This window comes from Lissotriton vulgaris, chromosome 1_1, assembly GCF_964263255.1.
Source record: "Lissotriton vulgaris chromosome 1_1, aLisVul1.2, whole genome shotgun sequence".
Taxonomy (NCBI): Eukaryota; Metazoa; Chordata; class Amphibia; order Caudata; family Salamandridae; genus Lissotriton; species Lissotriton vulgaris.
In genome coordinates, this window is record NC_141685.1 from 984,571,721 (window position 1) to 984,586,878 (window position 15,158).

A 15,158-nucleotide genomic window follows, 5' to 3' on the forward strand; every position below is an offset into this window, starting at 1 on the left:
GCAGGACTGCACCTGCTGCTCTTTGGGCTAGTGAGATTGGACTGCGCCTGTGACTCCTGGCTAAGGGAAATGTTGATTTTCGGCCCCAGATCTAAGCAGTGACTCCAAGGGTCAGTTGGCTGGACACCTGGTACAGCACCAGGGACATGAAACCTGAGGAATCCCCAACTGGCAAAGCAGTAGCCACTCCTAAGGGATTGCCGTTGGCCGCCGCTGGGCACACCACAAAACAAATTTGGGATAGCGCAAAGTTGAACCCATGTCAGCTGGGCCCGGGAGTGCATTGAGATAAATAATTCATTGCCAAAGATGAACATTAGCCCCTACCAAGGATATTCACTGTGACCACTCTGTCTAAAGAACGGAAGCCCCACCACCGCTGGCCTTCTACTGTCAAAGAGCGGACGTCATGGGACAACAAATGCCATGGTCAAAGTCACCTCAGCCCACTCGTGGATCGAGGGATCAACTGCACTTCACCACATTGACTGTACAGCTCCAGGACCATCTTTGAGCATCTTTTCTGCCTGCGTCCCCAGCATCAGGATCACTCCGTTGTCGTCTATGGTAGTCATTTCCTAAAGGCTGGAACTGGCCTGGAAAAGGCTCTGGTGGCCAGGTAACTGTACAATATAACCTTATTGGACTCCTAGACCTCCGCCCTGTCAGATTTGTTAGCTCAAAATGGGCTGGAGTCACCAAACTAGCTATTTCATCCTAATCAGAAGTTTGCAAAGGTTTCTATGGACCAATGATTGCTTATAGTTCAATATAAACATATTTATTTCTTCTAAAATCTGCATCTACTGAACCCAACGTTGGATTTTTATGATCAAGTTCTCTAAAAGTTCATTAAAACATATTCTATTTTCATAAATTGTTGTGTCTCTTTCTTGTGTGACTTTCGTTTTCTGTTGCTTTGTGCTTTCAAATGCTGTACACTCATTTCCTTTGTTTAGCCTCAACGCACAAAGCCACAGCTACTCAGGGTTGAGCTTCAAGTTTCCAAATTAGCCTGGCAGGACCCAAGGCAGGTTTTGCAAGTGTATTCCATAAAAGACCCTACACCCATATCATGTGAAACACTCAGATCTTCACAATCAGGTTGCAAGTAAAAGTACAATTTCAACGTTTACTCTGAAGGCTGGAAAGTTCTCATCCTTGACTATGGTTTGAAGTTTCACTACCTTCTTGCGCAGACACCTTGGTTCCACTAAGCATAAAATAGCCTTCCTTCAAACTCCTTGTCTCTTGGGTCATGGCAACCTTTGAATAATGTAAATATCTTTGGTCAACTTATTTAATAGGTAGACCAGATGTTTTGTGGCATTCGCCACTGTGTTATCACCTACAAAGATGTTTGTATGATATTCTTCCCATACCTCTCTTCTTTCATTGTCTATCATCTCCTAGTATCTCCTGCCTCTCCTCCCTCCTTATTGCATTCTCTAGGGTCTATAGCCTTTTTATATATTCCTTGCTGATGCTTATAATGTCAGCTCCAGATAATTTTCTGGTGAAGGTGAATTTCCTCTAGGACATTCCAATGTAACTACTGAAGGTTCATGCAACAGTGGTGGAATGACAGGTTCATTATTTTAGCTACAGCTGTCCTTTTTAGAGTGTAGTCTGAGTCACATATCTGAAGTACTCTGAAAATATTGGACTCTCCCACTAACAAGCTCTTCTGCGACCTGTTTGACAACTGGTAAAAACCACACTCTAGGATATTTAATCTTTATGTTTCTGTGTGAATCATGGTCCAGAGAAAACATGGAGCAAGAGATCCTACATTGGGGGACTGGAGCATGATCCCTAAACTTGATGAACCATGGGGCATCCTTCTCACATTAAGCAGATGCCTCCACATCAACAACTGTGAAAGAAACAGCAATGCCATGAAACATAAGGTTCACTGAGGAGTCAAGTCAAGTCAAAAGTAAGTTTATTATGACCATAGTCTTTAAACAGGTACAAGGGACAGTATCACAAGTTTAAAATATTCACATAAAAACGATAAAACATTATAAAATTGATCCGATATTAGTTTAGACTCTTACATACCCTTATGGTTGTACCAACGCCAATAAAATTCCATTTAAAATAAAACTTGGCATTTACAATTAAAACCCAATTGTTTCCTTTATTTAAGAATAATTTAATTAAATTAAGATTCATACAATCCTATAGATTATTCCTGGTTTCTTAAGTCACTCAGTGCCACTTTTATGTATTTCCCAAGGGCAATTGCAATATCAATAATGGGAATTTCAGTTAATAGGTCAGCTGCCTGCGACCTAGTTCTTATATCATATTTTAGGAACACAGGGCGCAGCCACCGTTTCCGCTGTCCCAGTAGTGTCAAGCAGTTGAGTAGGATATGTAACAGGTCTCCTTTGCGTCCCAGGTTACACCTGCAGCACCCTTTCTGATCTAACATTTTCGCTTTCAGGTCTTTATTTGTTAACTGTGGGTTGATTCCAATTCGCAGCCTTAAAATCTCCTGCCTAAAGCCACGGTTGGGCAGGATGTCTAGGTAAGGAAACCAATTTTCATTTGCCCAAGAGCTCATCATGTGTGTTACTGATTTCTTTTTTGCTAAGTAACCCATATCAATCATTCCAGATGTTTCCTTCCCCTTTAGTTTCAGCTCACTCCTAGTACAAAGTAATTGTTGCGTTTCCTGGATCACCTCTACCTTTAGTCTTTTACAAATTTCGGTCAATCTTTCCGTACATGCTTTTGCCCATTTTAGGTCACTCTTTTGGATTTCATTCCTGCACCATTGTGCTACTTTTTGCCCATCTGGATCTTCAAAACGTTTCCAAAGTCTGATTATTGCCATTTGTGTTTGTATCTCCCAGGACTTTGTGCCTATTTCTCTTCTTATAGCTTGTACCATAGATGATTGAGGGAGCGAAAGGAGCCCTTTAAGGTATTTCCCCTCCACCAAGTCTCCATACAGGACTTGGAGAGGGGATCATTGCCTCAAAGGCTCTTAGCATTGGACGGTGTGACATCTCTCCATAGTCCCTATTAAACATTTTTAGGCCACATATGGAAGTGTGTGCTTTTGCTTTTTGTGTTTCCAGGTGTGTGTACCAGTTTAGTCTCTTGTCAAACCAAATACCTAGGTAGCGATATTCATTAACCGTCTCCAGTTTAAGCTCACCTAGGTACCATTTAAGTCTGCTTATTTTTTTCCCAAAACATAGGATTTTTGTTTTGTCTAGGTTGACAGTTAGAAATTTGCTGGCACAGTATGCGTTGAAGGCGTTAAGCTTTCTTTGGAGGCCTCTCTCGGTCTGGTCTACTATTACCAGATCGTCAGCATATAGTAGGCAGGGCACCTTGTTTCCATCCATTCTGGGGCTTGCACTACCCTCAACCTCTAAAAAGGCCGGGAGGTCTGATAGGAATATTGAGAATAGCTGTGGGGCTAGAACACAGCCCTGTCTTAAACCATTGTCTATGGGTACTTTTTGTGTGCGTAAAAAATCTTGCCCACCACTTTACTTCTGACTTCAATATTATTGCAGGAAGGTTGTCGGGCCCTGCCGCACGGGTTAGCTTCAGTTCTCTTATTGTTTGTTCTACTTGCATTGCATTACATTTAGATTTAAGATCTTCTGATATTTCTTGCCATTTTTGGGTCTCTACATGGACTCTAGGGACTCTTACCCCATACAGTTCCCTTATATACTTCTCCCATGCTGCCACACTAACTACACATTTTAGTTCGCCATCTGTTGGACCAATTGCTGCCTTTACCAATTTCCAGAATTGTCTAAGGTTTTTCTCTTCAATTGCTTCCAACAGATTTGACCAACATTTCTCTTTAAATGACCTTTTAGCGTCATTTACCTTTTTTTATAGTCTTTTTTTAGCTTACTTATGTGATCCTGTCTCTCATGGGTGAAGTTCTTTTTTGGTCTTCTTTGTGCTGCCTGTATCTCCCTTTTTTTAGATTGGCACTCGACAGAGAACCATTTTACTCGGCTGGGTGGTTTCCCACTAGTATTTTTATCCCTTTTTAGTTCTATTCTTAAACACCGGACTACTTCCTCTAGCTTTTCTATGAACCATTTCAGGTTTTTGTTCTCTAGATTTTCCGGCTCAATTTTAATTTGCATAGCTGTCAGTTTTGCCTGATATTCCTCCGTGAGTCGTGTCGTCACACGTTTGGGGTACTCGACCTCCTGGGGGATCACTTTATCTCTGGGCCTATTTCTTCCCCCGAGTATTGTTAGGTGCAGTAGGTTATGGTCACTGATCTCTTTTTGTTCTAACTTAAAATCCTGTACTAGGGGGAAATTCCAGGCTTGTATAAACATGTAGTCGATTGGGCAATTCTGTGAGCCTATTTTAAAGGTCTTCCCTGCTGGGCAATCTGTCTTCATTCTACCATTCAAGCAGTTCTGATTCCTGTTTCGATATCTCCCCTGCCGGAAAGCTAGCGGGGTTTATTCCATACACCTCTAACAGTTCTCTATTCCAGAGGTCAGCCTTTTTTGGGTTTAACTTATGATTAAAATCCCCCATTATTATCACAATATCCGATGCATATTTTTTTAGTATAATGTCGACATCCTCTTTAAAAAATCTCATCTCATTCTCATACTCTACACCATTATCCCACTGCATGTATACATTCATCACAGTCAACATTTTATATTTCTTTTCCACTGTCAATAGTTCTAATCTGCTGGATTGGACCCATTTACAATTCATTCTTAACGATGTTACATCTCTAAGCACTTTTGTTGAAACCAGTGTCATTAGGCCTCCCGACGGGGCCGCAGCTTTTCTTCGTAGCCGGGCGACTTAATTGAAGATATCCCTCGATGATTGGGGTTTCGTCGCATGTCCAGGTCTCTGGTAGGCAGGCAATGTCCACTTTATTTACTATGTCCTTTAAACTTTCTTGCTTTCGCTCGTTGCCTAGCCCATTCACATTCCATGTTATGAGACCTAGACTTTGCGGCACCCCTTCATCCTATTCTACCTCACTCATGCCACCCTCTTCTACCTCTGCCTCCGTATAACTCTCATTTGGATCCCCCCTCGGGCTATTACATTGAGACCAGTTATCCCATGAGGCTTTGTTTCCTGTGTTATCTATAACTATGTTCAGGCAGCTCTGGTTTCCTTCCTCATCTCTATATAGGTTCACTTGTCTCCTCCCCAGACCTGCGTGGTATTTTAGGAAGGTATTATCTATGGGGGCTTTTACTTCCCTCTCCGGGATTATCCTTATTCCCAGGTGATTTATCTCACTAGTGGCTTTCATGATTGCCATTTTTACCAGGTCTGAGTGAAGAGACACTTTTGTTATTTCTTTACCATTTCTATTCTTTACAAAACCAATTTGCCGAAGGTCATTTGTGCTGATCCCACACAGGCTACTACATTTGGCGAAGGCGGTCAGAATCTGTGCCCTATTTAGGGGGTTCATTTTTCTAATCGTATTTCCCCTTTTCCCCACCAGCATGTGATCCAAGTATACCCATTTATTGTTCTCCCTCTCTTGTACTTTCTTTGGAGTTTCCTATTTTTGCTGTCTGCCCTTTGCTCTCTCTATCTGCGACCCTTTACTTCCTGTTCCGGATATTACCTGGGCCTGTGGGCTTTCAACTCTATGACCTCTATTTGGTTGACCTGTAGCTATCCTTACTTTATGCTTAACAGTACGAGATGTTATTGGTTTCTCTTTTACGACCTTGGTACTCCAGTTTTTTCTTTGGTCTATCGGGGTCTTAGTTATATTAAGCTCCGATTGCATTGGTCTATTTGGTATATAGATCGGGGCTGATGCGTTTAGGCCTGACTGCTCCTCCCTCTCTAGTTTCTTCCCTTTTCTCTTTGCTATTGGATTTAGGGCTCGCTTCCTTCCAACCCTATTCTTGGAGGGGGACACTGTATACACCCCACGCCTTTTTATCAACATTGGGCGTCTGGAGATATATACGTTATCTAGTACCTCAACAGATTCATTTGTTATACTTTGATCTATGGGTTGTGGAGACCCTGCTGGGTTTCCCACAGCTGCCTCTTCCGGTTCATTCTCTACACTTTCATTAACGGGTGATGCAGTAACTATTTGACTTTAACATCTTTGGCATTTGGATCTTTATCCCCGCTAATTCCTCTCCGATCTTTTTTAGGTGCAGTTTCTGAGCTTTCATAACTCCATTATTTGAAAGTGTTACTTCTAGGATTCCTTGTAGTGTCTTCTGTAACATCAATATTAAGTCCACCAATGATGAAGTAGGCGTTACAGAGAGCTCCGAATCCTATGTGTGGTTTCTGTCTGGGTTTGTATGGTGGCCAGTTCTTATGGAGTCTTGCTGCGGTAGGGATTTTTGGGCGGTTTGGTGTTGTGGGGTTTGGTCTGGCACGCCTCCCCAGATGATGCTCTGGCTCTGTCTTTCATTACCCCTTAGCCCTTCATTTCCTTACAATTGTAACGAGAACATTTTAGGAGATGATGAGAGACGAGGCGCTGATATGTGGAGATTTTGGCTCAGGAGCGTCAGGTTTATTGATAAGGGATCCTCCCTTCCTGCCTCTATATCCGGAGGTTCCTCTTCGGGGTATTCTTCAGTTTCTTTCCTTTTCTGATTCACAGCTGCTGCCCCTGCCTTTTCTCCTCCCTCCGCGCGGTATTCCTCCACGTCTTCCTCGTGGTCCTGGCATATTACTGGCTCTATAGATTTGTAGTGTTTCCCTACAAAGTCCTTTATAGATTTGGATGCTGCCATGTTATCTTTCTGTTTGGACGATGTTTGAATACAGTCCCTTTTAGCCTGCTGGGCGTTTTTAGTTGCCCTTTTAACTTTTCTTTTCTTACGTCGCCCCTTGTTATTGTCCGTAATTGAGGCCTGGCTTTCCTGGCTCTCTACCAGTGATATTGAGCCCTCCATTGTTTTACTCTTCTCTGGGCTATCTTCTTTACGCTGATTTTGCCCTCTTTTTGGTGCCATTTCTTAATTTATGTTGCTTAAACTGTAGTACTGCTGTTGTTCTTTTCTCAATTGTAATTAAAAAATAGTAACTTTTTATTTTTAAAAAGTACGTAAATTCTTACACTTACCTCTGTTGTGCCTGTACCCACCAGCCTGCCTTTGCCGCACTTGTTGTCCTCTCTTCAATGTCTTCAGGGTTTTTCCTAAGCTTGTTCTCCTTATACTACGCAGGAAAATGTGGCCGTAATACTAAAGATACACCTTCAGTTCTTGGCTCCTTCCTCGTTCTGGTGTCTCAGGTGTTAACTTATTTTAGTCTGGTTTCCCCTTCTGTGGAGAGATATAGGTTCCTCTGGGCCCCTCCCCTACTGCACCTCGGTGTGCCTCTGCTGATTTCTGGCAGTGCCGATTTCAGTGCGGGCACCCCCTCTTAATGTGTTACCGTGGGGGTGGAGGATTGGGGAGCAGCAAGGTGATGTCTACTTCAAGCCTTCAGGCCGACGAACGCGCGCGCCGAGTTCTGCGCGTTTTACACGGCTGGGGGGTGACTCGGGGCGGTACGCGGGTACAGGATCCCGAGAGCCAGCTTGTGCCCTGCGTCCTATGGCGTACTGCTGACCGGCTGCCCTGCACCGCCCCTCACACCGCACTTCACGTCCCGAATGCCGGGTGCCGGTATCTTCACTTTCCGGTTTTATGCTGGCTTTATGCAGCGTCCTGCGGCGTTCTGCCGATCTGCAGTCCTGCACCGCCCCACTCTCCTCGCTTCTTGAACCGCGTGGTTGGAGGGGTGCGGAGAGCCTCGGGGGGGTCTCTCAGGGTCTCACCGTTGTTTGCTGGTGTGAGTTACCCACTGTCGGTGTCCTCGGCGTCCTCAGCAATCCGGCATTCTCTCCCTCCGATCTGCAATCTGCGCTCGACTGTTCAGTCTGGCAAGTCTGGCAGGCTAGGCTAGGCGACAACAGAGGATAGTTCACTGAGGAACTTTTGTGTGAGTAGTTTTTCTTTCCCATGCTCAGGTGCTCCAAAGCATGTACTTTACTCATAACCGATATATGAGTTTTCGCCCCTTTACATTCTTTCTTTTTTTCAACCTCTCTAAGGTGCAGAAAGCCTCTTATGCCTTATCACCCTTATACGCCCTTCTTTACAGAGTTGATAGGTGATCAGTGCCCAAGGGTACTCACTACCCCTCCTACTAAATCACTTGTCTGTCTGCCATAGTGACCCATAACAGGAAACTCCGGTATCCCGCTTAATGGGAGTTGACAGATTGGGGAATCTCTTGTATCAGATTTAATAAGGACTTCAGTCGGTGACTCCACATGCATTCCATGGTGGGGGTGGTAGAAGCAAAGCAATTTTTGGCAACAAAGGCAGACAGGCAGACAAGCAGACAGGAGCTGGATGAATAATGGAGGCCCCATACTGCAATCAGAAGCAACAGACAGATATGGGGCTGTAATCTGAACATTACAGGCTTTAGAGCTGAAGCAATCAGGGTGAAAGCTAAACAGGCACTCTGACATATTGAAGAACACCCTTGAAAAAGTTGATCAGGAACCCTTTTGGTGGTGGAAATAAAATACACATGGTGATCCCTGCTGGCCATACATGAGAGGCATGGCCAGCAAGTTGCATGTGAGAAACAACAGATCTGTGGGCCATATTATCAAGAAAGGGCGATACATTGTTGCCGCTTTTATTGGCAGATACTGCCGCTAAAGGGGCGATAATGGGCTTGATAATATGCCCTTGTGAATTCCCATAGAAGCCCAGGTTAACACAAGAACCTGGACTTCTATTAGAATTCACAAGGACATATCATCACGCCCATTATCGCCGCTTTAGCGGCAGTTTCCTGCCGATAAAAGCGGCGATAATGTATCACCCTTTCTTGATAATGTGGCCCTATATTCCTTAAATCAATCATCTTTGTTCTCCTGGACTTTATCAATTGTTTTGGTCATTATGATCTCCCCATACCTCTAGACAAATACACACAATGAGTGTCCCTTCTTACCACATTTGCATAGTGCTTTCAAAACCTCCTTCAGATCCGTCTCCTCCTTACTCACAATCCCACTGGGCATTGCTACGGGCACTAGAGAAAAAACAGAGAGGCTATCATTGTGTACAGCTACAGTCAATGCAACGAGAACAGAGTGATTATGCATTGGCTTTGTTCACACAACTGATGTACCTTTTACACCCTTCGCTGAAGATAAGAGTGAGTAAGTGAGTCAGTAAGTGACTGACTAAGTGAGTGAGAGAGTGAATGAGTGAGTGAAAGTGAGTGAGTGAGTTTGTGTGGGCAAGAGGGTAGGTGAGGCAATGACAACAACTAGGCAGGAGGAGGTTATATTAGTTTAATAGACGAATAAACAAAGGATGCATTTTTGGGAAACAACCTTTATAACGCATTCATTATTCGCACTACACTTACATTGTAGTCATTACATCGCAACATCCTTTACAACGCATGTCACTACAACGCAGGCATTACAATGCATACCATTACAACGCATGACACTACATCGCATGTCACTACAACGCAGGCATTACACCGCATACCATTACAACGCATATCATTACAACACATAGTACCCCTACACTATCCAACACTTACCCTTCTGTTGCACCCCGTGGAGTTAGAATAATAATTTTAACCCTTATACTATCCAACACTTACTCTACTGTTGCACCCCCTGGAGTTAGAATAGTAATTTTTACCCCTACACTATCCAACACTTACCCTACTGTTGCAACACCTGGAGTTAGAATAGTAATTTTTACCCCTATACTATCCAATACTTACCTTAAATGCAATGTAATGGTATGCGGTGTAATGGTACGCGTTGTAAAGGTAGCATGCGATGTAATGAAATGCGTTGTAAATGTAGTTTTTTAATATGCGATGTAGTGTCATGCGATGTAATGGAATGCGTTGTAGTGGATGTTGCGATGTAAAAACTGCGCTGTAAGTGCATGTGTTGTAAATGTATGCGTTGTAACGCCATACATTCTTAATTTTTAGGGTACATATTGGAGATCGAATTGTTTCTATCCATTTTAGAGAGAGAGAGAGTGCTGAGAGAACAAGAGTCATGGTGAGTGAAATAGTGAAAAAAGAGACATAGAGACAGAGAAAGAAAGGTGAATTCAGGACACATAGAAAGAGGAAGTAACAAGCAGAAATAAAGATATTTCTCCCAGGTCTATCACGTTTGGCAGATGTGAGAATTCATCAAAACCCAAGGGAGTTGCAATGGAACACCCACGTAATACCCACTGAACATTTTCCCGGGGCAGAGTAACGCAATGCAGCGATTTGTGCTGCGCTACATTGCTTCAGATTTATGGAGCCACTCAGGGCCATGCATAAATCGCATTTTGGGCTTGCGTCGGGCTTGCACCACATTGTGTGGTACAAGGGCGATGCAATGCCTCTCATAAATATGCTTCTGGATATTTAATAGCGGGGTGCACGGATAAAGGAAATGAGCTGACTTTGGTTAACTTGAAACAAGTAAACGGGTTCATTCCAAGATGTCCACAGCATAAAACATATTGGTCCACTAGGCACTCTTAATTTAAAGTCCATGTTTATCAAGGTTGTGGGCATGGCCAACATATTTAGTTATGTGAATAATTCACTCTTTGGAAAACACAAATTTAATTTAGCCCATCTTGGTCTTTACTCAGTCCACCTGGGTGGTGGACAAGCCATATTTTGAGATCACCTCCACCGGCAGTGATCTCTGTGAGTTCACAGTAGCTGCCACCATGGCAGTTGCTGTGAAGGAACCGAAAGTTTGGTGTGCAGCTTCCATCTTTTAGGCAGTTGCGCACCAAACGTTTTGGAATTTCAGAAACAAACGCCCAAAACAGGAATTTGTTTGTGAAAAGGAATGACCTGATACCATAGTTGACTGATCGGTGACTGCCAGGTTTTACCTGGTGGTGATGGGCAGAAAAAAAGAGAACATCAAACTGTCAGTTCTAAGGAGAGCAGTCAGTCTGAGGCCCTTACTCCAATGGCCCCTAATTCATCAGACTGTCAATACGTTTTCCGACGGCAGAGCCAGAAGAACAATGCCACCTGGAAAGTTGCCAGCTGCCTGACTCAAAACAAAGTGGGTGGCTCAAGGGTTTCACGGACAAGGTGCCTTGTCCACCAAACTCTAAATCAGGCCTCAAACTTGTTCTCTCTTTATCAATACAGGAAAACTGATAGCTTGACTATGTAGGAGATGAGTGGGTTGCTTCTTGTATGCGATACGGAATCTCGAGAGACTTGTGGGGGAAACTGAAACAGACATAGCACAGGAGTTCATCTCATACTGTGGTCCTTTATATACATTCAAGGGCATATAGGACCATGATGGCCTTCAGAACGGGGCTTGATCTTCCTTCTCTGAGCCAGGATGAAACTGAGGAACTAAACACACCAATGACAGAAAAGGAAATGGGTTCTAGTTAAGATGGGATTTTGCTCAAACGTCCAATTATAACTCCAACTCTTGCATAGAACCCATTAGACACATTTAAATTATGTGGAATGCTGGCCCTGTGCTCTCACTTGCACTGGAGGACGATCTTTGCCCTGACATCGGAGACAACTGTGCGACAGAACAGAAAGAACATCTTAGTGACTGTGGCGGCTGCTACTTAACGGGGGTGGTGGGCGGGGCAGGGGAGAGGAGGGTAGGGGTAAATGAAAAAATAATTATTTAAACAAAGGACTTACCTGCAGGTCGGCCGCCACCTATCAATCCTCTTCGGCTCCTCGGTCGACTCTAGGAGCGGGTACCTTGAAGCACACAGACTCCCAGACTCACTTTGTCAATCACAACGCTGGCTTACAGGCAGCCTTGTGGTTCGTCTGAGTGCCATAGTTCGGCACTCAGAGTGGGGCAGGAAGGCTGTGCATGTTCTCCACCAAGGCTGTGCAATACAGCGGGTAGAGAACATACAAAGTGTGCATGATGGTTTGGCCAAGAACACTTAAAGTTTGCTTACCACTTCTGCTCCTGGCCCCTGCTCTGGCCAGCCCAGCCCCGCCCCGCCCTACCCACACCTAAGCAGGAACAGAAAAATAAAATGACAATAACATTGCGTTATCATTTTATTTTTCCTTTTTAATCTGCTCGCAGAGCAGTGAGACGACGCTCCTCCGCCTTACCGGAGGAGCCGTCGCAGCTTAGTGAGTGGTATCAAGTGCACCAGCGAATTGGATGATTGTATATTCCTGTTTACTGATGATTTGCTTTGATATGTAGCTATTCACAATATCTCTATTAATATGTTATTAGTTACAATTAAGATACTTGGGACATGTTCTGGATTCCAGATACTTGGTTATGTTGGCAATTTTCCAGTGATGGAGTGGAAACCTAGCACATTTGTTTAAAGTCCGTTCCTGATGCAATTGGAGAGGTTTAGGGGGATAGGCATCCTTAGAAATAAATTCAGCTTCATGGAAAATAATTTAGGGAGAATCCTTCGAGATTTCCTGGAATATGTATTCCCTGATACAGACTCCACCTTTCATTGCTTGGTAAAGACACCCTTTATCAAATAATTTCATTGCCCCATCTTCTATTACCTCATATTGCCTTGTGTATTCTTTTGTGTTGGAATACACTACCGCCCATCACCTGATTGTTTAGGGCACAGAGATCTGCAAGCCTTTCACCATTCGCATTCATTGAACCAAGGCCATGGTTGCCCATGACTTCTTCGTACCCTGTGTTGTCGCTTCCAAACTTGGCACTGAGGTCCTCCATCAGTATTGTGATGTCTCTCTTAAGGAAATTCTCTTCCTAGTGTCCAGAATACAGAAGCATTCCTCCTGGAGCCAGTCTTTTCTGTCCAGACTGTGTCCATATGGTCTCACTGATGCGAAGCAGGGCAAGGTTGTATTTTGTCATCTCTGCTATCACTTGGATCTTACCTGTCTCATACATAGACTGCAAGTTCCATGTCCCGATGGTGATATTCTTGGTCTAAAACAGGTGGATCAGATTTGTGGCTTACAGGGATCTCTAGCTTTCACCACAAGGTGGCATAGCGCTCTGTGAAAAAGATTCCTCTCTCCCCAAGGCTGCAATGTCTTTTGGTTGACGTTTATGTAGCTAGGATTTTTTTACATGGTGGGGTAGCTAGGCCACGCATAATCCCCTCCTTTCGCAGTTGGGCTTGGGACTGGCCATGGCAGAGTTTGCATTGCCAAGACCTTTTGGAGGTCCCTGCAGGACGTGAGAGCGATGAGAGGAGCAGACCATCACCATCACCTTGTCATTGCCAAGGCTAAAGTTAAAGCTGAAGAAAGCATTAATGGAACCAACAAACTAACACCAGCAATATATTACACCACCCTCCTAATAAATTCACATACATGGAGTGAATACTCACTCACCCTCAGTAACATGTTTCAAGTCCTGCAAAGACTAGAGGATGACAGAGACCCAGTAGAAAGCCAGTGGGAGAAGATCACAGAAACAGTGACATCAACCTGCCAGGAGCTACTGGGTCCCAAGAAACACGAACATAAAGAATGGATCTCCACTGACTCTCTGAAAATCCAAGCAAGAAAGGAAAAGAGAGCTGCAGTCAACACCAGCTGAACAAGAGCAGAAAAAGTGAAAGATCAAGGTGAATACACCAAAACCAACAAGGAAGCAAAGAGAAGTTTAAGAGCAGACAAGCGAAGATTCATCGATGGTCTTGCCACAGAAGCCCAAGAAGCAGAAAGTCATGGAAACTTGAAAGAACTCTATGACATAACAAGGAAACCCTTTGGCAGATATAGCAAGCAAGAAACACCTGTTAAAGATAAAGCTAGGAAGACAATCATGGGTAACGAAGGCCAACAACGAAGATAGGTGGAGCACTATGAAGAACTGCTAAATCAGCCTGTACTACAGTCCCCACCAGACATACAGCCAGCTGACAAGGACTTGCCAATCGACTGCAGCAGACAAACCAAGGAAGAAATACGGCAAGCCATCAAACACATGAGAAAAATGGAAGACAGCAGGACCTGACAACGTTCCTGCATTGGCACTGTAGGCAGACATTGATACATCAGTAGACATGCTCTACCCCATGTTTGGAAGGATCTGGGAAGGGAAAAAGGCGCCATCAGACTGTAAGGAGGGATATCTAATCAAGATCCCCAAGACAGTTGGCCTGAATAACTGTGCAAACTACAGAGGGATAAATCTCCAATCAACCTCTCTGTGGCACTGTGCAGAAGTCCATGCTGTCTCCCTGGAAGATAGCATGCACCAGCTGTAGTGCCCCATGACTTCACTTAGAGAATTGCTCCTGAGCAGCTTCACCCATTCGGATAGAGTCATTCTTCCTGGGTGATCACCCACCCCACTGATGTCAGATCTCCGGTTTTGCCTGGTTGCCCCCAAACACTTTGGCGGTATTCACCCTTAGGAACCCCTGGGATAGCATACTATGACTCTGAACTTTGGTGACTGCTCATGATGAGGTGGTTTTAGTGCTGCCTGGCCTGCCTCTGCACATTCACTCTTCCCCCAACTACATCTTGGCCTGATCGTCTCTCACTATTACCCTTTCCTCACACAAAATGGAGAAAATCCTTACTTGGCTTTTATTTGTTTGGTGAGTTTGTGACTGCAAAAAGTGAAAGAGGACACTTATTTACTTGCTTACTTACACTGGAAGGAGGTCTACCTTTTAACCCCAATTACAATGATGCCCAGAAACTAGAGACATAGGACTCTATCCCACCCAAAACCTTAAACAGAAGTCAGACTCCGCTCCGCCTGAGAGCTTTCGTCTGGAAACTACTAGTGAGGCTCCATCTTAGAAGGGAGCCTTGATTTATTTTCACCTCTATCAGAAACATGGCCATCTCGTTATTAGTTCCTTAATAAACGTCACCCTCCCGCAGACAATGCTTTTTCACTGACGACTTACTAATGGCAGTTGCGCAGTATTGGGCTTTTGCTGCACCGGTTGCTCCTTTTTCACATAATCTGTCAGTTTCATCAACCCAAATGTCTTGGCTCTCTTTTCGGTGAGACTCGCAATTTCAGAATTGTGCTTGTGTCTATGCTATGTGCCTGAATGTGCTTATTTGTTTTGTGCATAGGTTGTTCATGGTGTAGTGGTGCTTTTCTCAACCCCATGAATCTGTCACCCTACTAGTCT

The 15,158-nt window shown here is 44.1% G+C and overlaps 1 protein-coding gene across 4 annotated transcripts in view; it reads right to left on the reverse strand.

The window, feature by feature from the left end:
* Positions 1–15,158, reverse strand: part of LOC147748348 (uncharacterized) — a 204,929-nt gene that overhangs the window by 40,244 nt on the left and 149,527 nt on the right. For 3 of the 4 annotated variants that reach the window (XM_086960524.1, XM_086960540.1, XM_086960532.1), the window contains one exon: positions 8,989–9,069. The exons of the other annotated variant lie outside the window; for it this stretch is intronic. In XM_086960524.1, coding sequence (XP_086816650.1) covers positions 8,989–9,069 — 81 coding nt within the window. The remainder of the gene's footprint in view (positions 1–8,988; positions 9,070–15,158) is intronic. 4 annotated transcript variants of the gene reach the window in all.